Source organism: Aotus nancymaae, unplaced genomic scaffold (genome assembly GCF_030222135.1).
Source record: "Aotus nancymaae isolate 86718 unplaced genomic scaffold, 86718_ANA_hifiasm-v0.15.2.pri h1tg000040l, whole genome shotgun sequence".
Classification (NCBI taxonomy): Eukaryota; Metazoa; Chordata; class Mammalia; order Primates; family Aotidae; genus Aotus; species Aotus nancymaae.
This window is the reverse complement of record NW_026988454.1, coordinates 125,994,272-126,019,466: the sequence shown is the minus strand read 5'-3', so window position 1 is coordinate 126,019,466 and position 25,195 is coordinate 125,994,272. Positions and strand designations below refer to the sequence as shown.

Genomic DNA, 25,195 nt, shown 5'->3' with positions numbered 1-25,195 from the left:
AGCAGATGTCCCAGATCTGTGAGAGGTCTCATCTAGGTCTCCGCTGACAAACTACTCAAGGATAAAGTGATCATAAGAAGAGGAGATAAGAAGTTATTCCCAGTAAAGAGACTGGGAAGATAGAGATTAGAGACACCAGTGGCCTGTGGGTTAGGAGAGGAGGCTGACACTATCACGGGACAGTTGGCTTTTTGGTGCCCCTCAATTCCACCCCCACCCCTGCTACTTACTTTGTCCCCTGGAGGTGTGAGTTCCCCGTCACTGGAGGTGTTCAAGCAGGGCCTGGGTGTCTACTTACAGAGCATGCCTGAGTTGGAGAGTACACACCTCCCCATGAGAGAAGGCAGGCTCTCTGTCCATAGACTATGCCCTCAGCCACCGCCCGGCCCCACACTAACACAAAAAGAGGCTTTTGCACCACCTAGTGGACATGATTTTAAACTGCAGGCCTTTCTGTGGAGAGAAGCCCACAGCCCAGAATCCCATTGCCTCTGCAGTCTCCCTGACCCCTCAAGGATCAGAAGCCCCACAGCCCCGCCGTGCTTCCAGACCTCAGCCCTCCAAAAGGGAAGTTGGAAAAAGAGAGCAGAAGCCTGTGATTCCCCGGAGGGAAACTCCCTGGTGCTTCTCAAACCGAATTCACCAGCACCACTTTGTCCAGCACTGTCCCCAATGGGCACACTTCTCACGTCATCTCTCCCTGGGGACTGCAAGGGTTTGCTCAGCAGCTGCAGCCACATCTGTTTCTCCTACTTCTATGCCAACTTTCCAAGCCGGGGCCCTAGTCCCCTTTGTTTACTCACCATCCTTCCCCATCCCTGCCCGGTAACCGATGAGCAATTCACTCACACAAGGATTTTGGACTTTAAAAAACCAAGGTCACGATTAAAATATTTCTGAGTTGCATATACTTGTTGAAGAACAACCTGCTTTAAACTCCTCACTCAAGTTCTGGTGGCTTAGTTCCCACTGAGGTCCTTTGAGGGCCGAGGTCCCACTGAGGGAGCTCGCCAGCAGCGCATGACCCTGGCACCAGCATTTGACAGGCTCCCTCTGAGCCCGCTCCATCCTCCCATTTACTACCAGATCCACCAGATCTGGACATTTCTGTGGCACAGGTCCTTGCTCTGTAAAGGTATGTGTTTTCTGAGTGCCTCTGCGAACCTTTTGTGAGAACATTTGAGTAGAAAATGTGGATCACTGGCCGGTCACAGTGGCTCACAGCTCCCAGAATGTTGGGAGGCCAAGGCAGGTGGATCACAAGGTCAGGAGTTCAAGACCAGCCTGACCAACATGGTGAAACCCCATCTTTACTAAAAACAAAAATTAGCCAGGTGTGATGGTGCATGCCTGTAATCCCAGCTACTCGGGAGGCTGAGGCAGGAGAATTTCTTCAACACAGGAGGTGGAGGTTGGAGTGAGCTGAGATAGCACCACTGCACTCCAGCCTGGGTGACAAAGCAAGACTCTGTCTCAAAAAAAGAAAGAAAGAAGAAAGAAAATGTGGATCACTAACACTGTGGGACCAGAGGAGGAAGCCAAGGAAGACTGTCACCCTAGGATCCTCTGTGACAAAGCGGATGGGTCCCCGGCATCAGCCCAGGCTTCCTACAGTAAGAGCCCCAGACCCAGCAGAGTCTCCAGGATTAAATCAAGTGCTAGATCTGGAACTTTCCTATGAGGGAAAAAGCTTTTCTAGGCAAGAATCCATCTAATAGAGAAGATGAAGACCAGAGCTCATGCTCATGGGTTAGTACCATAAATGGCTTACGGGGCCAAGACAGTGACTTGTGTCATTTGTTTCATTAATTAACTTTTTATTATGCTTATTTTTTCATAAATTCTTTATCTATTGTCTTTATCTATTGTTAATTCTTTAATTGTAATATAATCTGACAAAAAGACAGCATATGCCTGGCTACTTTTTCAACCATGAGGATGTCTCTCCTGCTTTTTAAAATTCTTTGTTGGCCAGGCACAATGACTCACGCCTGTAATCCCAGGACCTTGGGAGGCCAAGACAGGCGGATCACCTGAAGTCGGGAGTTCGAGACCAGCCTGGCCAACATAGTGAAACCCTGTCTGTACTAAACATACAAAAATTAGCTGGTGTGGTGGTGCATGCCTGTAGTCCCAGTTATTCGGGAGGCTGAGGCAGGAGAATCGCTTGAACCCAGGAAGCAGAGGTTGCAGTGAGCGGAGATCGCATCACTGCACTGTAGCCTGGGTGACAGCGAGACTCCATCTCAAAAAAAAAAAAAAATTCTGGGCCGGACACAGTGGCTCACACCTGTAATCCCAGCATTTTGGGAGGCTGAGGCAGGCAGATGATGAGGTCAAGAGATCAAGACCATCCTGGCCAACATAGTGAAACCCTGTCTCTACTAAAATACAAAAATTAGCTGGGTGTGGTGGCACACGCCTGTAGTCCCAGCTACTCAGGAGGCTGAGGCAGGAGAATTGCTTGAACCCGGGAGGCAGAGGTTGCAGTCAGCCAAGATCGTGCCACTGCACTCCAGCCTGGTGCCTTGTGACAGAGTGAGACTATGTCTCAAAAAAAAAAAAAAAAAAATTCTTTGTGAGAAGTCCATTTTGACATATGTCATTTTCAATGACCTGCCACTTTTCAGGACTCTAATTGTATGAAAAATGAATATAAACTCAATGCTTCAACTGGTGCCTGGTACATAGCAGGTATTCAATTAATGTATTGAACACCCCCTTTATTCCTGGCACCCAGGGGTCCATCCCCAGACTAGGGCCTGATCTCCCTGGAGAGATGGAGAAAAGGTGGCATTGGCCCCAGGGTTCCAGAGTCAGGATCTCCGGCAGTGGTTCACGCCTGCTTTCCTAGTAGCCCACCCCTGGCCCTGACTGTCCCAGTGCCGGGTGAGATTCATCACCTGAATTAAGGCTTGGTCCCTGCAAAATGTAGCTGTTGACGTCCATCAACACACCAGCAGGCAAACATCACTGTTATAACCGGAAGAAGTGCTCTAGGAACCCATACTCCTGCTTCACATCTTGGACCCAAACACAATGCCGAGACCAGGAAACGAGGTGACTTCAGGAGCCAGGAAGCTGGGCTGGGCCGTGTGATCTTGGGCAAGCCACTTCTCTCTAGCCTCAGTTCCCTGCTCTCTAAAATAAGGGCCCGGATAAACTGATTTCGGTAGTCCCTCCCAGGCCAGGTATGCAGTTCTGGGTTGAGGTGATGAAAGAGGCCATGGCGCATGCGCTCATCCCAGAGCAAAGTCAAGGAGACGGAACAGTCTCCGAGGCAAAGTGACAGGGGAGAAGCATTTTCCTATCAATCCTTTTTCCAAAGCCACCTGCCTGCCCCCTGCCGGTGGGTACCTTCAAGGGCCCCAGATAGGACTAAGCCTGGAGTTTCCCTGCTCATGGGTTATCACAGCTTTGAGCCCCAAAGTCTGAGAGTCCTTATCAAGGACTTCTCTGCAGTGACTCAAGGCCAGGGCAGACTCCAGCAGAGAGAGGCGGATTTCCTGACCGGCTGAGGGCAAGAGGCTGAGGTAGTTTCCTCCTTCTGAGAAGATATGAATCCAAGGAATTCTATTCTTGATTAAAAGAAAACACTCCCTTCTCTTTCTCCCCGAGCTTTATCTGAGGACTTGCAAGGGCAGAGGCTCTGACTCAGGAGCTCCTAGTCAGTACTTGGGGCTGGGGCACAGAGGGGAGAAGCTGACCCGTTGGACCAAGGTGTTTTCATGCTTCAGAACAGCTTCTGGTCTGCAGAGCCTTCTCAGCTGACACAATTTAAGGACTCCCCACGGAGCAGGCAAACATTAAGTATTTCACAAATACTGTTTTATGAAAGCTTTCTGACGACCCTGTGAGGTCAGGTCAGGAGAAACAGCCTCATTTTACAGACGAGAAACCTGAGGCCCCAGAGAGGTGGAACACCTTGCCCAAGGTCACGTGGCAGATACAGGGACAGGAGCATGGGAGGCCACCGGTGTCGGGGGAGGAGTGGCAGACTTCACTGGGTAGTAGTCACTGAAAACTGAGGATGAGGGGGCTGGGCCAAGTGAAATGGACTCTTCAGAGAAGATCCCAAGAGCAGAGAGGTGGGGCCGGGGCCTGGCTAGGAAGTGCCCAAATACAGTCAGAGGTGCTGCAAGAAAACAGGTTGAAGCCCTGGGTTCTGGAGAGACATGCCAGCTCTGCAAGCCTCACCCTCAGTGTCCTCATCTTTATGCCTGAGCAAGTTGCCGAGTGAATTAAATGAGATAAAATATCCATAAGGCCTTTAGCACAAGGCCTGGCACGTAGCAAACACTTAAGAAACATTGGCTGGATGCAGCGGCTCACGTCTGTAATCCCAGCACTTTGGGAGGCTGAGGCAGGAGGATCACCTGAGGTCGCCAGTTCCAGACCAGCCTGGCCAACATGGCGAAACCCTGTGTCTCTATTAAAAATACAAAAATTAGCTGGGCATGGTGGTGGGCAGCTGTAATTCCCAGCTACTCGGCAGGCTGAGGCACAAGACTCTCTCAAACCCATTGAGGCAGAAGTTGCAGTAGCTGAGATCGCGCCACTGCACTCCAGCCTGGGTGACAGCACAAGACTCTGTCTCAAAAAAAAAAAAAAAAGGAAGAAAAGAAAGAAACATCAGCTACCATTGTTTTTATTATTACTGAGGCTGTCAGTGCTGCCTCAAAGCACTAACATCTTTTCCCATTTCCTGCATCAGCCCCTGAGGGTGGGTTTCCAGGAGCGCCCCCTTTCACAGGTGTGGAAATTGGAGGCTCAGTGAGAGACCTCACTCCCTTCATCCGTAAATTCCATTTACAGGGGTGGGGCTGAATGCTCTATCAGTGCCTGGCTCCCTCGCCCAGGGGCGCAGCAAGGGAGAGGCCACTCCCCTGTGCCCCATTTAGCCCCAGGATCACCCTGCCGAAAAGATGACACTCCCACCGCATGTCCTGGACGGGAGGCCTCCCAGCCCTCCCAAGCAATGGCTGTCACCCTGTGGGTAGAGTCTGGCTGGAGATCCCACTGCTGTCCTGGGAGGAGGAGGCCGTCTTCGCAGGAGGGTCGTCTCAGCCCATCAGTACCAGGGGCCTGGAGTCCACCTGCCCTTCATGGAGAGATTTCTGGCCTCTTGTCCTTGAACTCCATTCTGTCCTGCTCCTGGCTCTCCAGAGGTTCCAGGTGGCTGTCCTTGTCCTGGACCATCTTTCCCGGAGTCTTTAAAAATCTAGAATTCAGGTCCCAACTGCAAATCAGCTCCTGCCCAAGCTGCAGGGGGATTCCAGCCCACCCAACCCCAGTCTGCTTCCCCCTTTCACCACAGCCCCTAGGCTACTCACCTGAACAGAAGTTTCTGCCCTGGTTCCTTCTTAATGATATTCAGCTTATAATAGTGGCGCAGGGCACGAGACATCTTCTCGTAGGTCATGTTCACCCGGTTCTGGAAGGCAAAGCAGCCCCGTGTCAGCCCTATTCTCTCTGTCCGCTCCTTCTAGGCCTCACTTTCCACACCTGGAAGGGAGCAGGGTAGACTGGACAGCTTCTTAAGACTCTCAGGCCAGGGATCTGTGAGGGTGTATGAGTGCTCACTTGAGTTTGGAAGGAAAAAGGCAGGGGAAGGTTGGGGAAGAAATGATGGGGCCGGGCACGGTGGCTCAGGCCTATAATCCCAGCACTTTGGGAAGCCAAGGTGGGCAGATCACTTGAGGTCAGGGGTTCGAGACCAGCCTGGCCAACCTGGAGAAACCCCGCCTCTACTAAAAATACAAAAATTAGCTGGGCATGGCAGTGCATGCCTGTAGTCGCAGCTGCTCAGGAGGCTGAGGCAGGAGAATCTCTTGAACCCGGTAGGCAGAGGTTGCAGTGAGCCGAGGTCACATCACTGCACTCCAGCCTGGGTGACAGAGTGAGACTCCATCACAAAAAAAAAGAGAAAGAAATGATGGGAAGATTCTCCCGCCTACTTGGCTGAGAACGGAGTGTGGGAGTGAACTGTATGTTACTTTTAAATAGCAAATGTCACACAGTAACAAATAAATATCTAAATTTACTGGAAATGCAATCAGAGAGACAGCATGGTGGGGCGGCATGGATGGCCTTGCCATACCCTGTGTGACTTTGGCCAAGTCGTTTCTTTCTTTCTTGGGGGTAGGCAGTGTGAGGTAGGGCCAAAGAGCCCAGGGTTTGGCATCAATTTAAGCCCCAGCTCCACGACTTGGCAGCTGTGTCACCTTAGACAAGTTTCTTGACCTCTCTGAGTCCACTTCCTCAGCTACATAATGAGAAAGAGAACACCAGCCGGGCACAGTGGCTCATGCCTGTAATCCCAGCACTTTGGGAGGCCGAGGCGGGTGGATCACGAGGTCAAGAGATCGAGACCATCCTGGTCAACATGGTGAAACCCCGTCTCTACTAAAAATACAAATATTAGCTGGGCGTGGTGGTGCGTGCCTGTAATCCCAGCTACTCAGGAGGCTGAGGCAGGAGAATTGCCTGAACCCAGGAGGCGGAGGTTGCGGTGAGCCAAGATCACGCCATTGCACTCCAGCCTGGGTAACAAGAGCAAAACTCCATCTCAAAAAAAAAAAAAAAAAAGAGAAAGAGAACACCTGTCTCACAAGTTGCGGATTAAACTATTAATAGCTAATCCATGAAGGCAATTACACAGTGTATGGCAGGTAGTATGTGCTCATTAAATGGAACTGCTGCTCCCTGGGCCTGTTTTCCTCCCTGTTCTATATGAAGATTAGACCAGATAAGTCTTCCCGAACTTTAGTCATCTGCACCCTTCCAGCCACCAGTACTGCTAAGGGCGAACTCACCTGAGGTCGCGAGTTCGAGACCAGCCTGGCCAACATGGCAAAACCCTGTGTCTCTACTAAAAATACAAAATTAGCTGGGCATGGTGGTGGGCAGCTGTAATTCCCAGCTACTCAGGAGGCTGAGACAGAAGACTGTCTTGAACCCGTTGAGGTGGAAGTTGCAGCAACAGCCTCAGTAATAATAAAAACAATGGTAGCTGATCTTTCTTTCTTTTTTTTTTTTTAAGACAGAGTCTTGTGCTGTCCCCAGGCTGGAGTGCAGTGGCGCGATCTCAGCTACTGCAACTTCAACTTCAACGGGTTCAAGACAGTCTTGTGCCTCAGCCTCCTGAGTAGCTGGGAATTACAGCTGCCCATCACCATGCCCAGCTAATTTTGTATTTTTAGTAGAGACACAGGGTTTCGCCACGTTGGCCAGGCTGGTCTCGAACTCGCGACCTCAGGTGAGTTTGCCTTTTGCAGTGCTGGTGGCTGGAAGGGTGCAGATGACTAAAGTTCGGGAAGACTTATCTGGTCTAATCCGCATAGTAGAGTGGAGCCCTGACCTGGTCTCAGGCCTAGCAGGAGCATCTAATGTCAGGACTGGAAAGGCCTGGGGATGACTGAGGCCAGCGCTCCCGTTATGAGGAGTGCCTGTACCTAAATGAGTGTCTGCAAGAAGATCTTAGGTGGTTTAATATTCTCATAATTGTAATTTTGAATTAGGATTACAAAATGTAACTACCAAGACCATCTCATGATTTACAGGGATGATATAAGGACTGCAGCCTTTTAAAATAAATAGTTTCTTTAAGTTAAATAAAATTATTAATAATAATGATAATCATCGATTTATAGCATTTCCCCGCAGGAAACCAGCTTCCTCCTGTGGCCTAACTGCCCCACAGCATTCGCTGTGCAGTCCATGTAAACATGCTTCAAAAGGCTGAGATGCTAAGCAAAGGTAAGATTAAGCAATGAGAAGACACAGTTGTTCAGTTTCAGAGCCATTCCCCGTCTGTAAGAGGTAACTGCCTGTCCCTCAAAAGCTCCCTAAATAAATTATCCTGATGCTTCTGGGGCTGCTGGTGAAGGCCCCATCAGCTGAGGACTGTCCCAGGGGTCCACTCTGACAGTTTCAGGGGTCCACTCTGACCCCCAACTCTGTCTTCTTTTGGTTATGTTGAGACCACTCTGCCTGCTGGCTGAGGTTCACCTTGTGATTTCCCCACAGTCTGGCGAGCCCATTTGGATCCACAACTCGGAAGATCTTGGCGTCCTTGTCTTCCCACCTGATATAGGGCTCATATCGGGTGTCAAGGAGCAGCTGATACACGTAATCCCATAGCAGCCGGCAGTCTGCAATTTAGCATAGCGGGTGCAAGCAGCTTTACTGGAGCTGTGAGGACAGGGGTTAGAAAGGCACTCTTGGAGGCCTCCCGGCCAGGACCCTGGGAGTGCCAGCAGGACGGTGAAAATGATGATATTAACAGAAACAGCACTAACGGGGCTCCTCACGCATTGTCTCAGGCAGTCTTCGTGAGTCTGGGAAGTGGCTACTTTTATCCCCAGGAAGCGGTGAGGCAATGGGCTCAGAGGTGCAGAAGTGTCTAAAGTTGCCAAGCTCCTAAGTGGGAGGCAGAGTGGGGAGTCTGACCGGCTCTGCCCGACATCAGAGTCATGTGAGGGCACGTGCTGGGCTCACAGGCCAGGTGTGCGGGCCCCTGACTCCAGGTCCCTCATGCCCCTGGCTCACTCACTCAGCCCCCTGGACTTCCACTAATTATAATCCCTTCAAGCTCCCTAATGGTGAGGCTCAGGAAAACCAAACATGCCATTAGCGGGGCAAGTGGGCAGAGGCATCTGGGAGCAACAGCGTGATCTTAAATCCCAGGACCTGGGCCTGTCGACTGAGTCATCGCAGGCAAGTAATGCAACCTTCTCTGAGCCACAATTTCCTTGTATGGGGTGGTAAGAGAATTAGGTAACATCACAGACCACAAAACCCTCAGCACAGTGCCTGGCGTAGTGTAAGCGCGTGAAGAATGTTAAGCATTAGAATTGAAGAATCCAGTCATTGCAAGAGGCTGAAGTGGGAGGATCTCTTGAGTCTGGGAATTTGAGGCAGCAGTGAGCTATGGTGGCATTACTGCATTCTGGTCTGGGAGACAGAGTGAGACCCTGTCTCTTAAAAAAAAGATCCAGGCCGGGCGCGGTGGCTCACGCCTATGATCCCAGTACTTTGGGAGGCCGAGGCGGGTGGATCACGAGGTCAAGAGATCGAGACCATCCTGGTCAACAAGGTGAAACCTTGTCTCTACTAAAATACAAAAATTAGCTGGGCATGGTGGCGCGCTCCTGTAGTCCCAGCTACTCGGGAGACTGAGGCAGGAGAATTGCTTGAACCCGGGAGGCGGAGGTTGCAGTGAGCCGTGATCGCGCCATTGCACTCCAGCCTGGGTAACAAGAGCGAAACTCCGTCTCAAAAAACAAAAAATCCAATAATTGTGAATAGATGTGTTTTGTATTGATACATATCTTTAGATACTTATGGAGTGCATGTGATAGCTTGTTGCATGCATAGAATGTGTAATGATCGAGTCAGGGTATTGAGGGCATCCATCGCCTCAAGTATTCATCATTTCTATGTGTTGGGCTAATAATTGTTTTTTAGTGACTTCTAGTTATTTCCAATCCAAATCCAGGCTTCTGCCCCCTCTGTGGCTTCATAGAATAAATGTGATGTGGACATAACAATGGGAACAATAGACCCTGGGCACTGGGGACCACGACAGGGAGAGAGCCAGGGTGGAGAAACTATCACAGGCCGGGCGTGGCGGCTCACACCTGCGACCCCAGCACCAAAGGAGGCTGAGGCGGGTGGATCACCTAAGGCCAGGAGTTCGAGACCATTTTGTGGCCAACATGGTGAAACCCTGTCTCTACTAATAAAACAAAAAGTAGCCAGGCGTGTGGTGGCAAGCACCTGTAATCCCAGCTACTTTGGAGGCTGAGGCAGAAGAATCTCTTGAAACTGGGAGGTGGAGATTGCCATGAGCTGAGATCGCACCACTGCACTCCAGCCTAGGCAAAAGAGCCAGACTCTGTCTCAAAAAAAAGAAAAGAAAAGAAAAAATACCAATCAGGTACTATGCTCAGTACCTCAGTGACAGGATTATTCATACAGCAAATTTCAGTGGCACGCAATTTACCCATGTGACACACCCGTACATGTACCTTCTAAACCTAAAAGTCGAAAAAAAAAGAATAAATGCAGTGTCACTATCATGGCTAGAAAACACCCTTAGGAAAGGGGGCAGCTCGTCTGTCTGTCTGGTTGTCCGCCTGTTATCCTTTAACAAAGAATGGAGAGTGGAAGTGGATCACTTGGTTAGAGCTCAGGCTCTAGAGTCAGACTGCCTGGGTTCAAATCTCAGTTCTAAAGAAAAAAATAGAAATCACAATAAAGAAAAAAAAAATCTCAGTTCTACCAGTGCTGTGTGATCTTGGAGAAGTTACTTAACCTTTCTGTGCCTCAATTTCCACATCTGTAAAATGGGGCTAATAATAGTACCAACCTCAAAAGGCTGTTGTAGAATTAAATAAGGGCCTGGGACAGACGCCCGGCACATAATGAATGCTCAATTATTTTAAAGTAGATAAAGTTTTAAAAAGTGGGTGTGGCACTCCATGCTAATGTGAGTGTCAGAATATGACTGGGTAAGTTGTCCCTGTGTGGGAGACAGGGTGAGGCTTGGTGATCCCAGGTATCCCTGCCTGCTGTAAGCAGATTGTGGCCAGCACACAAGACAGTCATGCTACCCCGCAACCCTTCAGCCACAGACCTCCCATCGCCAGGTCAAAAGAGCCCTGTCCTCATCACTCGTGATTCTGGGACTCAGACTCAGCACGCCTCCCCATGGCCAAGGGAACAGCCTCCCACTCACCAGCGATCCTGCCGTCAATGGGAGCCTGTGGCATCGCAGGGAAGGAACAGACTCTCTGGGTCCTGCAGCCGAGCTCTGCACAGTGACGTAAGTTGAGGGACTCCTCCTTGCCAAGCATCCACCTGGCCAGGCCAGGGCCATCTGGGTGGCTGAAGGAGCTGGTAAGGCCTGAGTCTGGTGGCTGCAGCAGGGGGCCCCTTTGGGGGTCCATCTGAGAGGGGCCAGTCACCTCTGCAAGCAGACGAGCACATTGGTTCGGTGGGCCCCAAGCCTCCCCCACTCAACCTCTCAATGGCGAGCCTGGGAGCCCTGTGGGGCAGCAGTCCTGCTGCTCTTTCTCCATCCAGCCCCTGGTTAGAAGGTCAGGGAGGCAGTTGGGGCAGTGGGTGAGGGCCAGACAGCCTAGGTGCTAACCCCAGCTCCCACACAAGTAACAACCTGTCAAACCTGTTCCCTCATCTGTGAAACCGGCTGCAAAGCCAAGCAGTGACAGAGCCAGGTCTAGAACCCAGGGGCGCTCCTCTCCATTTGTCCAACAAGTATTTACTGAGAGCCTGCTATGAACCAGGCATTGTTCTAAGAATCTTGAGGATATATTGCTGAGCCCCAAAAGGTCCCAAAAGGCCCCTGCCTTCAGGGAGCTTATATGTTAGTTGAGAGCAGGGGAGATGGACAATTAAAATAAAAAGGAAACAGAAACAGTATCCTTTTCATTTTCCAGTTTCCAGAAACAAAAACAAAGCACCACCCTAAGGCAGACAGGGAGATCTATCCCTAAGGCAGACAGGGAGATCTATCCCTAAGGCAGACAGGGAGATCTATCCCTAAGGCAGACAGGGAGATCTATCCCTAAGGCAGACAGGGAGATCTATCCCTAAGGCAGACAGGGAAATCTGGGAAAGCAGCGGGGTTGCCACTTTAGAGAGGCTGCTCAGGCCTCCCTGACATTAGCATGTGAACAGACTCAAAGGAGATAGAGGAGTGAGCTATGTGGGTATCTGGAGCAGAGAGGGGAATGCCAGGCAGAGGGAACAGTAGGTGCAAAGGCCCTGGGGCAGGTGCATCTCGGGCTTGTCCAATGAATGAGAAGGTCCATGTGGCTGGAGCAGCATGAGCAAGGGGGAGAAGGCTGGGAGGGGAGGGCAGGGGCAGGAGTCAGTGTAAGAATGGCACTTTGACTCCGAGTGAGAAAGGAGTCCCTGGAAGATGCTGAGCAGACAAGTGACATGACCTGACTTATGAATCTCTCTGCGCCGTGGAGAACAGATCACAGGAGGTCAGGAGCAGAAGCAAAGAGACCAGCGAGGACGTTCTCTGGAGGCAATGGGGGCTGGTCCGGGGCAGCAGTGGAGGAGCGAGAAGAGGTTGGATTCTGGATAGATTTGAAGGTAGGGCGGACAGGATGCAGGGACGGTTGGGATGAGTTGGGGGTGGGGGTAGAAATCTAACATGATATCTGAGCAATTGGAAGGGTGGAGGTGGGGTTTGCGGGGCTGGGGAAGATGGTAGGAAGGGCAGGATATCAGGCATTTGGTTTAGGGGCTGTGGGGGTTGAGATGCCCACTAGATGCCCCAGTGGAGGGGTGGGGCAGTCAGCGTGGGTGCACATATCTAGAATTTGGAGAGGTCAAGCATATATTGGAATCATTGGCGCCGCATGGTATTTAAGACCCAGGATCAGATGAGGTTGCCCAGCATCTGAGTGCAGATGGAGAAGCAAAGAGGCCCTCTGGCTTGGGGTACCCCAACATCTAGAAGCAGGGGAGAAGAGTAGAAACCAGAAGAGGAAGTCGAGGAGATACCAGTGCAGTAGAGGAGACCAGGTGAGTGGGGTGTCCTGGAAGCCAAGGGAAGAAAGAGTTTTGGGGGAAGGAGAGGTGACCCCCAGGGTTAGTCTGCGAGAGGCCATGGTGAGTCAGGCCTGAGAGTGGACATGGCATGGACATCCCTGTTTTCAGGTTTCTGGAGACCTTGACAAGAATCATTTCCATGGTGGGCTCCAGAGAAAAAAGTGAGATATGATACAAACAACTCTTTGCTGGAGAGGAGAGCAGAGAAATGGGGAGGAAAAAGGCAGGGAGGGCGCCGCACGGAAGGAAGGCTGCCAGGAGCACCCCAGGGAAGGTGGGTGGAGGGGAGCTCAGCGCACACTGGCCACCTCTTTCATTGCTTTGCCTTGAGGATGTCCTGCCCTCCCAATGAAGCCGATTTGTGGGAGGGACTCAGAGCACCACGAAGAGCTTCCTCACCTTCCAGGAGGACAGGAGAGTGCTGGGTGGGCGTCTGCAGCCTGAAGGCCCCTCTAAAAAAGGGCCCACACACCAGGGCTTGCCTCTGGGTCTTGATGTACTGGAGCAACTCATACAGGACGTCGCCTGGAGGTGAATAGGAAGGAAGGCAGGCTGCTGACCAGGCTACGTGGGGAGGGCCAGCTTCGTTTCCCTGCAGCCACCTGCCTAAGGGTGAGGGCTGGCATGTCCTGTCACAGCTTCAGGCTGATGGTGAGGGGGTTCCTGCTGCAGCTGGCGGGGGGCTGGGCCGGGGATGGGCAGAGCCAATGCTGCTGCCATGGTGGATGAATTTTAGAAGACATCCTTTCCTGCCAGTAGATGCAGCCACCTCCAGAGCATGCAGCTTCCAAGGTCAGGCTGCTTCTCAGCCCCTGCACACACCCTTGGCTGAGGGCTGTGTGCAGTGCACAAACTGTACCTCATGTTCCTGGGGGCAGAGACAGTTCTAAACCTCATGGGATTCCAAGTTCTACTAAAAGTCTGCCCCTGCCGTCTAAGAAGCAAAGCTGTCTTAGCCTCTTCCTAAAAGGCAGAATTAGTAGCTGCTTCAATAAATGGTTGAAAAAAAGAAAGGCCAGATGTGGTGGCTCACACCTGTAATCCCAACACTTTAGGAGGCTGAGGCAGGAGGATCACTTGACCCCAGGAGTTTGAGACTAGCCTGGGCAACATGGATAGACCCTGTCTCTACAAAAATTTTTTAAATCGGCTGGGCATGGCAGCTCATGTCTGTGGTCCCAGCTACTTGGGAGGCTGAGGCAGGAGGATCACTGGAGCCTAGGAGGTTGAGAGGTTGAGGCTGAAGTGAGCCATGTTCATGCCACCAAACTCCAGCCTGGGCAATAGAGTGAGACCCTGTCTCAAAAAAAAAAAAAAAAGGCTAGGCGCAGTGGCTCACTCCTGTAATCCCAGCACTTTGGGAGGCTGAGGCGGGTGGATCACGAGGTCAGGAGATCGAGACCATCCTGGCTAACACGGTGAAACCCCATCTCTACTAAAATTACAAAAAATTAGCCGGGCATGGTAGTGGGTGCCTGTATTCCCAGCTATTTGGAAGGTTGAGGCAGGAGAATCGCTTGAACCAGGGAAGCAGAGGTTTCAGAGAGCTGAGATCACACCACTGCACTCCAGCCTGGGCAACAGACCAAGACTCCATCTAAAAAAAAAAAAAAAAAAAAGGCCAGAATTGGGCCCTGTCCGTGGTGCCAGATATCTCCCTTTATACCTTGGGCTAAGGTGCTGATAGTGGGGCGCAAAGAGGGGATCCCAGGCAGCCAGAGAGATGCTATGTAGACAGCGGGCACTCGAGGACGGGGGTGAGGGGTGTTTGTAGGAAGGTGGAGAGACGAACAAGGGCATGAAGGGAACCAGCCCCAAGCTCACTGGCTTCCCCGCTTTGCCTTGTCACAGGACCATCACGACTGTGGGAAAGCAGGAAGCCTTGTTTCTCTGTCCCTGCCCTCTCCCCACCTCCCACTAGAGCTCTTGAATCCAAGCTCTTAGAGGGATGGACAAAAGTTCCAGCAGCTGCTACAGAGGCTCATGGGGGAAAGTAGGTGATAGAACTTGGGATGTTGGCCAGGTACGGTGGCTCACACCTGTAATCTCAGAACTTTGGGAAGCTGAGGCGGGCGGATCACCTGAGGTCAGGAGTTCAAGACCAACCTGGCCAACATGGTGAAACTCCATCTCTACTAAAAAAACAAAATTTGCTGGGTGTGGTGGTGTGGAGAGGCCCTCTGTAACCCCAGCTACTCAGGATGCTGAGGCAGGAGAATTGCTTGAACCCGGGAGGCACAGGTCGCAGTGAGCCAGGATCATGCCATTGCACTCCAGCCTGGGTGACAGAGTAAGAAACCATTTAGAAAAAAAAAAAACTTGGGATGTGACATGAGACTGGCTCTGCATATTAGGAGAAAAGGAGCAAATCAACAGATTTCAAAACTTCTCTTTGCCACATACACTGTGGGGTTGCTTGGTCAAAATACAGGGTACACAGAAAACATGAGTGAACTCTTAAGAAAAAGACACCAAGGCTGGGTGCAGTGGCTCATACCTGTAATCCCAGAACTTTGGGAGGCTGAAGCAGGTGGATCATAAGTTCAGGAGTTTGAGACCAGCCTGGCCATCCTGGTGAAACCCCATCTCTACTAAAAATACAAAAATTAGCCGGGCACAGTGGCACATGCTTGTAGTCCCAGCTACTTGAGAGGCTGAGGCAGGAGAATCACTTGAACCTGGGAGGCAGAGGTTGCAGTGAGCCAAGATCATGCCACTGCATGCCAACCTGGGCGACAGAGTGAAACCCCATCTCAAAAAAAAAAAAAAAAGAAAAAGACACCAAATCAGCACAAACATAAGAGTCACCTGAAAACAAGCCAAACAAGACTCAGATGCAATTCTAAAGATTCCTGGAAGGCCCTGCTGCCCCTGCCACTGGCCACTGGCCCTCCCACCACCAGTCCCTCCCCACAAAGTCCATGCTGCTGGAACACCATCATCAGACACTCATTCTTTTGCCCTCAGACCTGGTTTCTGATAAAAATCAAAAGTCATTTTGGGAGTCAAGGCTTTTGCTGTCATCAGCCATTTATATCTCAGTGTGAATGAGTATTTGATCTTTCTCTGGCTGGTTTTTTGTTCAGTAGGGGCAGTGGATGGGAGGCAGTAAGATGGAAGTGGGTAGAGGAGACAAGGGCCACAGATAGGGGGAAGAGAAAGCGAGAGAGAACAGGCCTCTAGAGCTCTGAAAACAAGTGGCCAAATAGACTCCCTTGCTGAAGGCCTGCTCTATCTAGGAGGCACTTGTCTGGCTATCTGCACTAGCCAGACAAATGCGTGTAAAACATACGCGCGTCTGGCAATAGCCAGACAAGGGCCTGCTTATTCTCCCTGTTTCCACTCTCCCTGGGACTGCTGAGCTCCTAACGCCAGGTTCTGGGTAGTGTTTAGCAGAGGTACGTCATGCCTTTATGCAGAGAGGGGCATCTGCAGTGCTGGAAATGAGCAGATTCCCCAAGGAAGACCCCCTCCATCTCCCTCCCTGGGCCCCTCTGGGGCACTTGGCTGGCCTGGCCTATCAGGGTTCCCACTTAGAGGCAAGCCCGTGAGTTTCCCTGACCTGAGCTGGGCGCGCGGTTCCGGAAGTCATCCTTGGTGAGGATGCAGAGGGCGCGTCCGTTCATCTCGAACCCATGCTCTGCAGTGCATGGCAGAGAGTACTCCTGCTCTGCCCAGCGCAGCCAGTGCAGCACGTCCTCCCTGCTCCACAGTGTGGGCTGGATGCCTGCAACCAACAAGGACCGGTCCCATCACTCCCTCATCAGGCCCTCGCTTGCCTGTCACCTCCTCAGAGAAGCCCACCCTGAACGCTCCATCTGAGCAGATGCTCTCCTGTCCTGGCTCCCAACCCTCATCACCTTCTGTCACTGCCGCCTGTTCCTTTCCTTCCTAACACCTTAGCTTCTTCATGATTACATTTTACATAGGATTTAATTATATGTTCATGTTTTCATTATATACGTATCATGTATGTACTCACTTATTGTTGGTACCTCCTCCCCACCTGTTTTCCAATCATCCATTCAACAAGTGTTTAATGAGGACCTACTATGTGCCAGCACTGGACTAGGTGTGCTGGGGCATGCTATTATATGTATTCAGCACCTAGAACAGTGCCTGGAACACAGTAGGTGCTAAAAAAACGCATGTTGAGTGATGACTTGAATGACTGAACAGTCCAATGAGGCCCTGAGGCTCCCAGAGGTTAAGTGGCCAGCCCACACTCATTCGGGCAGCATGAGGCACAGCCAGGCTGTCTGGCTACTGAACTTTTCTGCTCCATTGTGCCAACTTGGAATTGTGTTCTTTGCTCAGAGAACAGCCCAGGGGACAAGGAAGCCTCCTACGCTCACCTTCAGCACATGTGTTTTTACTTCTGGCAACAGCCAGACAAGGGACTGCTTATCCTCCATACGTTTCCACTCTGCCTGGGACTGCTACACTCCTAATGCCAAGTTTTGGGTAGTGTTTAGCAGGGCTACGTTATGACTTTATGAGCCCTTAATACATTTGCCTTTGTGGGCAAAAAATATTTAAAATAGACCAGGCATGGGGGCTCACACCTGTAATCCCAGCACTTTGAGAGGCTAAAGTAGGCAGATCGCTTGAGCCCAGGAGTTCGAGACCAGCCTGAGAAACCTGGCAAAACCCTGTCTCTCCAAAAATACAAAAGAAAAAATTTAGCTGGGCATAGTGATGCACACTTGTGGTCCCAACTACTAAGGTGGGAGGATTGCTTGTGCCTGGGAGGTCATAGTGAGCCATGATTGCACCACTGTACTCCAGCCTGGGTGACAGAGTGAGACCCTGTCTCAAAAAACATATAAATTTAAATCCTATTTTATGACTGCACTGATATACTCACAGCCCGTTGGGTTCAGTTCTACAGGTAAGAAAGCTGGCCTGGCGTGGTGGCTCATGCCTGTAATCCCAGCACTTTGGGAGGCTGAGGCAGGCGGATCATGAGGTCAGGAGTTCGAGACCAGCCTGGCCAACATGGCGAAACCCCGTCTCTACTGAAAACACAAAAATTAGCCAGTCGTTGTGCCTCATGCCTGTAATCCCAGCTACTTGGGAGGCTGAGGCAGGAGAATCACTTGAACCTGGGAGGCAGAGGTTGCAGTGAACCAAGATTGTGTCACTCCAGCTTGAGTGACAAGAGCAAGACTCCATCTCAAAAAGAAAAAAAGAAGTTCACACCTTGGCAATGACAAAGACCAGACCAGCCTCTGCTGCTTTATACTCGAAGCCACACAAGAAATGAACTTAATTTTAACATTTAAAACAAAGGAGCTCTGCATCCTTCATTGTTCATTCATTCGGTCAATATTGAATGAGCACCAGCCTGTGCCAGTCTCCGTGCAGTGCTGGGACACAGCACAGAGCCAGGCTGGCAGGAGGGAGGAGCCCCATAACCAATAACGCAAATGACAGTTCTCACAACAGCACACTGGGAGCGTTCATTGTGCCGAGTAAACAGAAAGCGAGGCACTGGAGCCCAGTTTCAGAGTGAGGAGAGGTTTCTGTTACTTCTATTTTGGGACCTAAAAATGAATAAGAGAAAAGAATAAATGTCTGAAATTGCCAAAAAATTATATAAGGCGGGAAAAGAGAATGTATGTGAGAACTGGCCTCTGTGGTACTACACATGACAAAGCCATATAATTAAGATCTAATGGTCTTATGCTAAGATTGACAAGTATCATTGGAAAAGAAGGTGGAGCCTAGGAGTGAGTAAGTGTGTACACGCACATGTGCATATGTGTGTATGTGTATTTTGTAAAGCTGATATATGACAGAGATAGGATTTTCATTCAGAGGGAAAGGATAGTGAATCTAATATGGTTTAAAAAAAAAAAACCTGACTCTCCACCTGGAAAAAAAATATTTGGTTCCTCACCTCCCACCACTCACATTCACAAAAATCAATTGCAGGTAGATTAAAGGCCTAAAGAATAGAAGAACACAAATCTTAATAGAAGTAGAAATCAAAAACCATATGCACTCAATAAGGGCAGAGGAGACCTCAACCATGACAGGAAATGGAGAGGCTGTAATAAAAACGAAACTCACAGTTGACTATATTAATTTTCTGTGTTTGCGGCAAAAGACACCATAAACAAAACTAAAAGAGGATCGATTTCCAGGAAATATCTGCAACGCAGATGACAGATAAAAGGTTAATGCCTAGCATGGATCAAGAGCATCTGTCACTTGATTTTTTTTTTAAAGACAAAATAAAACTTCCCAGCAATCCCAGCAGAGCAGGATTTGTCAGCCTCAGCACTGCTGATGCTTTGGGACTGATCATCCTTTGCTGTGAGGGCCTAGCCTATGCATTGTAGGATGTTTAGGCACACCCTGGTCACTATCCACTCAATACCAGCCTGGTGCTAACAACTAGAAATGTCATGGCTACATGTCCCCGGGGGGAGGGGAGCAGCAAAACTGTGGCCAGGTGAGATCCCCTGCAGCACAGCAAATCCACCAATAAGCATGTGACAAGACATGTCACCTCAATAGTCAGGGAAAGGTGCCATCAGAGAAGAATAAGATATCACTTAATAGCAGGAGTGCAGGGAAAAGGATGCCTTGCGAAAATAGGAATTTAGAGCCTCCATGGGAGATGAGGCCTGTGATACGTGAGACACCAATATAACTGACTAGTGTAAAATGTGGAGGCCACATGATGGGCAGATTGAGGGGTTGAGGGCAGGTCTCCACAGCCAGCTAGGGCTTCTGGGGATGAGGAGGGTCAACCACCAATTGCATTGTACCTGAACTCATATTTTTTTGTGCAATTCCCCTAGTTCACTATATTTGAGGCTATCAGCCTGAAAATTCAAAACTAGGATTCTTGGCCAGGTGCAGCGGCTCAGGTCTGTAATTCCAGCAGTTTGGGAGGCAGAGAAGGGAGGATGGTTTGAACCCAGGAGTTTGAGACCAACCTGGACAACACAGTTAGACCCTTGACTCTACAAAAAAAATTTTTTTAATTAGCCAGGCGCGGTGGTGCACACTTATAGTCTCAGCTGCTCAGGAGGCTGAGGGAGGGATTGAGCCCAGGAGTTCAAGGCTGCAATGAGCTGTGATAGTGCCACTGCACTCCAATTCCAGCCTGAGCAACAGAGTGAGAGCCTGTCTCAAAAAAAAAAAAAAAAAAAAAAAAGACTAGGTGCAGTGACTCATGCCTGTAATCCCAGCACTTTGGAAGCCCAAGACAAGAGAATCACAAGGTCAGGAGTTCAAGATCAGCCTGGCCAACATGGTGAAACCCTGTCTTTACTTAAAAAAATGCAAATATTATACGGGTATGGTGTGCACCTGTAATCACAGCTACTCAGGAGGCTGAGGTAGGAGAATTGCTTGAACCTGGGAGGCAGAGGTTGCAGTGAGTCAAAATTGTACCACTGCACTCCAACCTGGGAGACAGAACAAGACTTTGTCTCAAAAAAAAAAAAAAAAAAACCACCAGAAAATAAAAAACAACTATGATTCTTGAGTCAGAGTGGTAAGAGTCCCTAGTTTTGGCTAGAGGGTGGAGGCGGATTCCACATCCATCTGGCTGTTCTGCCTCCCTGAAAATATTAAAGCCTCAATGAGAGGGGAAACGCTGAACTTTCTAGGCATTATCAACCACAGATGTGGTCCTCCCCCGCAGGTCCAGAGAGATGGGCAGGGACTTCCCAAGACGTCTCTGAGAGACCCTGAGGTCACACACAGCCTACAGTGGCAACTGGAAACTTGAAGCCCATCATCATTATTCTTTCATGACCTGTGCTCACTCCCGCCTCATTTTTTTTTTTTTTTTTTTGGAGACAGAGTCTTGCTCTGTCACCCAGGCTGGAGTGCAGTGGCACAATCTTGGCTCACTGCAATCTCCGCCTTCTGGGTTCAAGCGATTCTCCTATCTTAGCCTCCTGAGTAGCTGGGACTACAAGCACACACTGCCACACCCGGCTAATTTTTGTATTTTCAGTAGAGACAGGGTTTCACCATGCTGGTCTGGGTGATCTCAAACTCCTGACCTCAAGTGATCCACCTGCCTCGGCCTCCCAGAGTGCTGGGATTACAGGCGTAAGCCACCGTACCCAGCCCTGCCTCACCTTTCATTTCACTGCTACCAGCACTTCCAGTCCAATGATAAAGAAGAGGAACTTTCTTGTTCCCAATGTCTTCAAAGAATACTAAAGTCAAAAAGCTTTCCCAATAAGACTTAAGCTCCAAGGAAATGACCAGGTCCCAGGCAGTGCGTCAGCCTCCAGGGTCTCAATCAAACCCCGCAATGAGCCAAAGCCCCTCACACCATGGAACTGCCATGCACCGGATGAGCCACCTAGCTCTGGGCCTGATCTCCAGGCTCAGGTTCCAGGTTCCAGCTCAGCACTTTGCTACCCAAGCGTCTTAGTTCATTTTCTGCTGCTTATAACAGAATACCTGACACTGGGTAGTTTATAAAGAAAAGGAGTTTATTTCTTACACTTATGGAGGCTGAAGTCCAAGGTCAAGGAGGAGCTTCTGGCAAGGGCCTTCTTGCTGGTGGGGACTCTCTATAGAGTCCCAAGGTAGTGCTGTACATTTCAACATGAGTTTTGGAGGGGACATTCAAACCATAGCCACCTCAGACATGCCACTCAAGCTCTCTAAGCCTCAATTTCCCCCTCTGCAAAATGGGGTAATAATACGACTTCTTTAGGCTGCTGTGCTGTTTGAGGGGCAGTGCGGTGCAGTGGTTAGGGGCCCAGGCTACAGACCTACCACCCAGCACTGCTACTTCTTGGTAGAGACCCTGACATATGGTGAACATCTCCACCCAAAGACATGCATCTGAATTCCACAGGAGCTTCGTTCATAAAAGAAAAGAACAAGAAACGTTTCCAATGTCTATCCATGGGAGAACAAAGAATCAAATTGAGATGTCTTAGTGCCATGGACTGCTGTTCAGCAAAAAAACCAGAAAGTGCAAACGTCTGCTGCACATGACACAGGGATAAAGATAGCATGTTGAGAGGGAAAAGCCAGACACGAAACTATGACCAAGAACAGACAATGCTAACCTGGGGATTCGAGTCAGAAGAGAGGTCACCTTTTGGATGGGAATTGGCTGGGAAGGACACAAGAAACTTTCTGGCTTGCTGAAAATCTTCTAGATCTTGACCTGGGTAGTGGCTACACAAGTGTATAGCCAGTTCAGATTTGTACATCTCACTGTATGTAAGTTATACTTCAAAAAAAGCAAAAGTAAAAACACGGCCAGGCGTGGTGGCTCACGCCTGTAATCCCACTTTGGGAGGCCAAAGCAGCAAAGCAGGAGGATCACAAAGTCAGGAGTTTGAGACCAGCCTGGCCGACATGGTGAAACCCCCATCTCTACTAAAAATACAAAAATTAGCCGGGCACAGTGGCATGCACCTGTAATCCCAGCTACTTGGGAAGCTGAAGCAGGAGAATCGCTTTAACCCGGGAGGTGGAGGTTGCACTGAGCCGAGATCATGCCATTGCACTCCAGCCTGGGCGACAGAGTGAGACTTAAAAAAAAAAAAGTAAAAACATACAATAGCAACAAAAAGCATAGATGATGTCGCCAGGCCAGCTACAAATAATGTGACCTAAATGACAGTACCTCAGTTTCATCATCAGTAAAACCAAGGATGACAAAAAAACTGTACTGGCCGCACGAGGCTGTCACAAGGCTGCTCTGAGATAATCCATTTAAACAGTGGCGCCTGGCATGTGGTGTGTGCTTTCTGACATACAAGGAGCTGTGGACGTCGAGGTAATACGTGTAAAACGCGTGGCACAGGTTCCAACACCTGGCGGGTATTATCTAAGGCATCAATTGCCCTCAAGGAGTCTCCCTGACCTAGTCACCGGGATGAGAGTAACTGGGACTCCCCCTCCCAGTCTAAGGTGAATCTGGGCCTTCACCTGCAGATCAGTCCCCCAGCCTCTCCTTCTCTTGGCAACAATCCACTGCATTTTCAGTTCTTTCCCATTAATCATCTTTGTCCCTCAAGATTCCAGGCAAATGTCACCTCACTCTCCCGGTCCAGTGGTCTGCTTACTGATGATTTCCAGCTTGGCTGGCTCCGGACTCCCAGCTCCCGAGGCAGATATGGACAGAGTCCCCTGGCTGGGGCAGCAAGAGGAGCTGCCTGTCCAGGATACAATTGGAGGGCTCAGGTGTCTCCCTGAAGAGTCAACACTGTGTCCCCTACCTCCTCCCAGAGCAGGGCTAGATGTGGGGGCTCCCCTCCACCTCCCAGCTGCATCACCTCCACTGTTCTTATCTGCAGATTTAGTGCTTTTTACATAGTCACTGAATCCCCAACTAGAATGTCAGTTACAGGAGGCATAGGCTTTGCCTGTCTCAGTCACTATGGTCTCTCCAGCACCGACAACAATGCTTGTCACATAGTAGCTACTCAATAAAAATAAATTGCTTAAATAAGTGAGTTGAGCAAAGCAGTGTGGGGTTGCCCCCAGGCTTCCTTGCCTGTCCCTTCTCCAGCCCCTGACTCCCACCTCAACTGGACCTCTCTTCCCACAGCATCCCTTTTACTCTCTTACTCAAGAAACTATTGCTCCCAACTATGAAGCCCATCAAGTCAAAACCCCTCTGTCCTGGTTTCAAGACCCCTCAGAGTGCCCCTCCCCACCTAACCAAAGTTATTTCCCACCACTTCCCATCATACCCCTGCAGTTTACTGGGTCCACTGAGCTCCAGGAGCCATACAGCGAGACCAGCCTTTAGCAACCAGATCAGAATGAACAGCTGGCTTGTCTCTACCTTGCGGGATTCCCTTGCAGGAAGAATGCAGGAGACAGTTAAAGTGCTTGCCTGGTACCCTAAAAATGGGAGCTATCATCACCTGAGGCTAGAGGCAGTTGCTCAAAGTAAATGACAGCTGTGGGATCTGAGGGAGGCCGGTTCGAATCCCAGCTCCACCATTTTACTGGTGGGTAGCTTTGGACAAGATAATGCCCCTAAGGCCCAGTTTTCAGAGATAACAAAAGAAGCCACTTTCCATGGCTACTGAATATATTCAATCAGACAATAAATACGATATGCCCATCACGATACCCAGTCAAGAGTAAAAACTCAACCAATGGCCTTGATTCTGATGATCAACATCCTCACTGGTGGAGCCCACCCTGAAAACACAGAGACTAGCTTGCTTCTCTGCCATGATGGATTATCAGTTACCATGTCCTTAGTTTATTGTGTGTCATTGTGTCTCCAGATACCCCTTCCTGTCACCCCATTGCTTGGCCCCATTGTCTTAGCCAATAATCCTTTTCTTGGTAATCACACCAAGCTTTCTGGTCATCACCACACTGTGGGGGCAGGGCCAGTGCATACAGTCACGTTGTGTACGGTACAAAGGGACCCTCAGAGAAGGGAGTGGGAGGATGGAGGTGAAGTCCAGCTGGGACTTTGGCTTCTCCCCAGATTGGGTCTTTCCAGTTTGAACAATGATGCATATAGTCTAGTCCAGACCCTGTGTTTAAGGAGGGGAGAGGTTCTTTATCCTCATGGTAATAGTTTTCGGAATTCCCCATCTGTTTGTGGTTGCCACATTCCTTTTCATTGCCAGGTGATGATGTCACCGTCAATACTCACACATTCCAGTGAATTAGAACATTCTGGTTTAATCTCCAGCCTCCCTATTCCACCCACCTCGCTGGTGTTTTACACATACATCCATCTAATTTCCTGCTTATCATATGCCATGATCTAGGGCAGCATTTCTCAAACCATTTTGACCTCAACCCATGCTAAACAAATACATTTTATATCCACACACATATATATAAATAGCTTAAACAAAGTAGTCACAAATCTCGGCTACCTTTACCATTTATAATGTACTTTGATGTGTTCTATTTCAATTTTTAAAAATACTTATCTTGGGCCACTAAGTTGATTCCACTTCCTTAGTAAGTCTTGACCAGCACTTTGAAAATAAACAAAATGTGGTTCTCAAACCAGCAGCATCAGCATCACCCAGGAGTTTATTAGAGATCTGCAGAATCTGGTCAGGTGTTGTGGCTCATGCCTGTAATCCCAGCACTTTGGGAGGCTGAGACAGGCGGATCACCTGAGGTTGGGAGTTTGAGACCAGCCTGACCAACATGGAGAAACCCTGTCTCTACTAAAAATACAAAATATTAGCAGGTGCCTGCCTGTAATCCCAGCTATTGGGGAGGCTGAGGTAAGAGAATCGCTTGAACCCGAGAGGCGGAGGTTGTGGTGAGCCAAGATTGCACCACGGCACTCCAACCTGGGCAACAAGAGTGAAATTCTGTCCAAAAAAAAGAAAGAAGGAAGGAAGGGAGGGAGTGAGGGAGGGAGGGAGGGAATGAATCTGCAGAATCTCAAGCCCCATGCCAGACGTACTGCTGATTCAGAATCTACGTTTCAACATGGTTCCCAGGAAATCCACATGCCATTAAAAGCTGAGGAGCCCTGGTCTGGAATACCAAGAAGCCAAAATTGTTAAAGTTGATCTATTAAATGAAGTGCCCAGGAGCTCTCTCACACATGAAGGATGTGAACTTGAGCATGGGCACCCAAAAGTTGTTCAAGCTTCCCAAAGGC

The 25,195-nt window shown here is 49.8% G+C and overlaps 1 protein-coding gene across 6 annotated transcripts in view; it reads right to left on the bottom strand.

The window, feature by feature from the left end:
• Positions 1-4,632: 4,632 nt before the first annotated feature.
• ETV7 (ETS variant transcription factor 7) overlaps positions 4,633-25,195 on the bottom strand; it is a 28,304-nt gene continuing 7,741 nt past the window's right edge. For 4 of the 6 annotated variants that reach the window (XM_064361117.1, XM_064361118.1, XM_012461577.2 and 1 more), the window contains 6 exons: positions 16,154-16,318; positions 12,991-13,116; positions 10,742-10,972; positions 8,011-8,153; positions 5,334-5,434; positions 4,633-5,221 (listed from right to left, as the gene is read on the bottom strand). In XM_064361117.1, coding sequence (XP_064217187.1) covers positions 5,104-5,221; positions 5,334-5,434; positions 8,011-8,153; positions 10,742-10,972; positions 12,991-13,116; positions 16,154-16,318 — 884 coding nt within the window. In that variant the 3' untranslated portion in view covers positions 4,633-5,103. Of the gene's footprint in view, positions 5,222-5,333; positions 5,435-8,010; positions 8,154-10,741; positions 10,973-12,990; positions 13,117-15,088; positions 15,415-16,153; positions 16,319-25,195 lie in introns of those variants that run through there. The other 2 variants (XM_012461582.2, XM_012461580.2) reach the window with 2 other exon arrangements.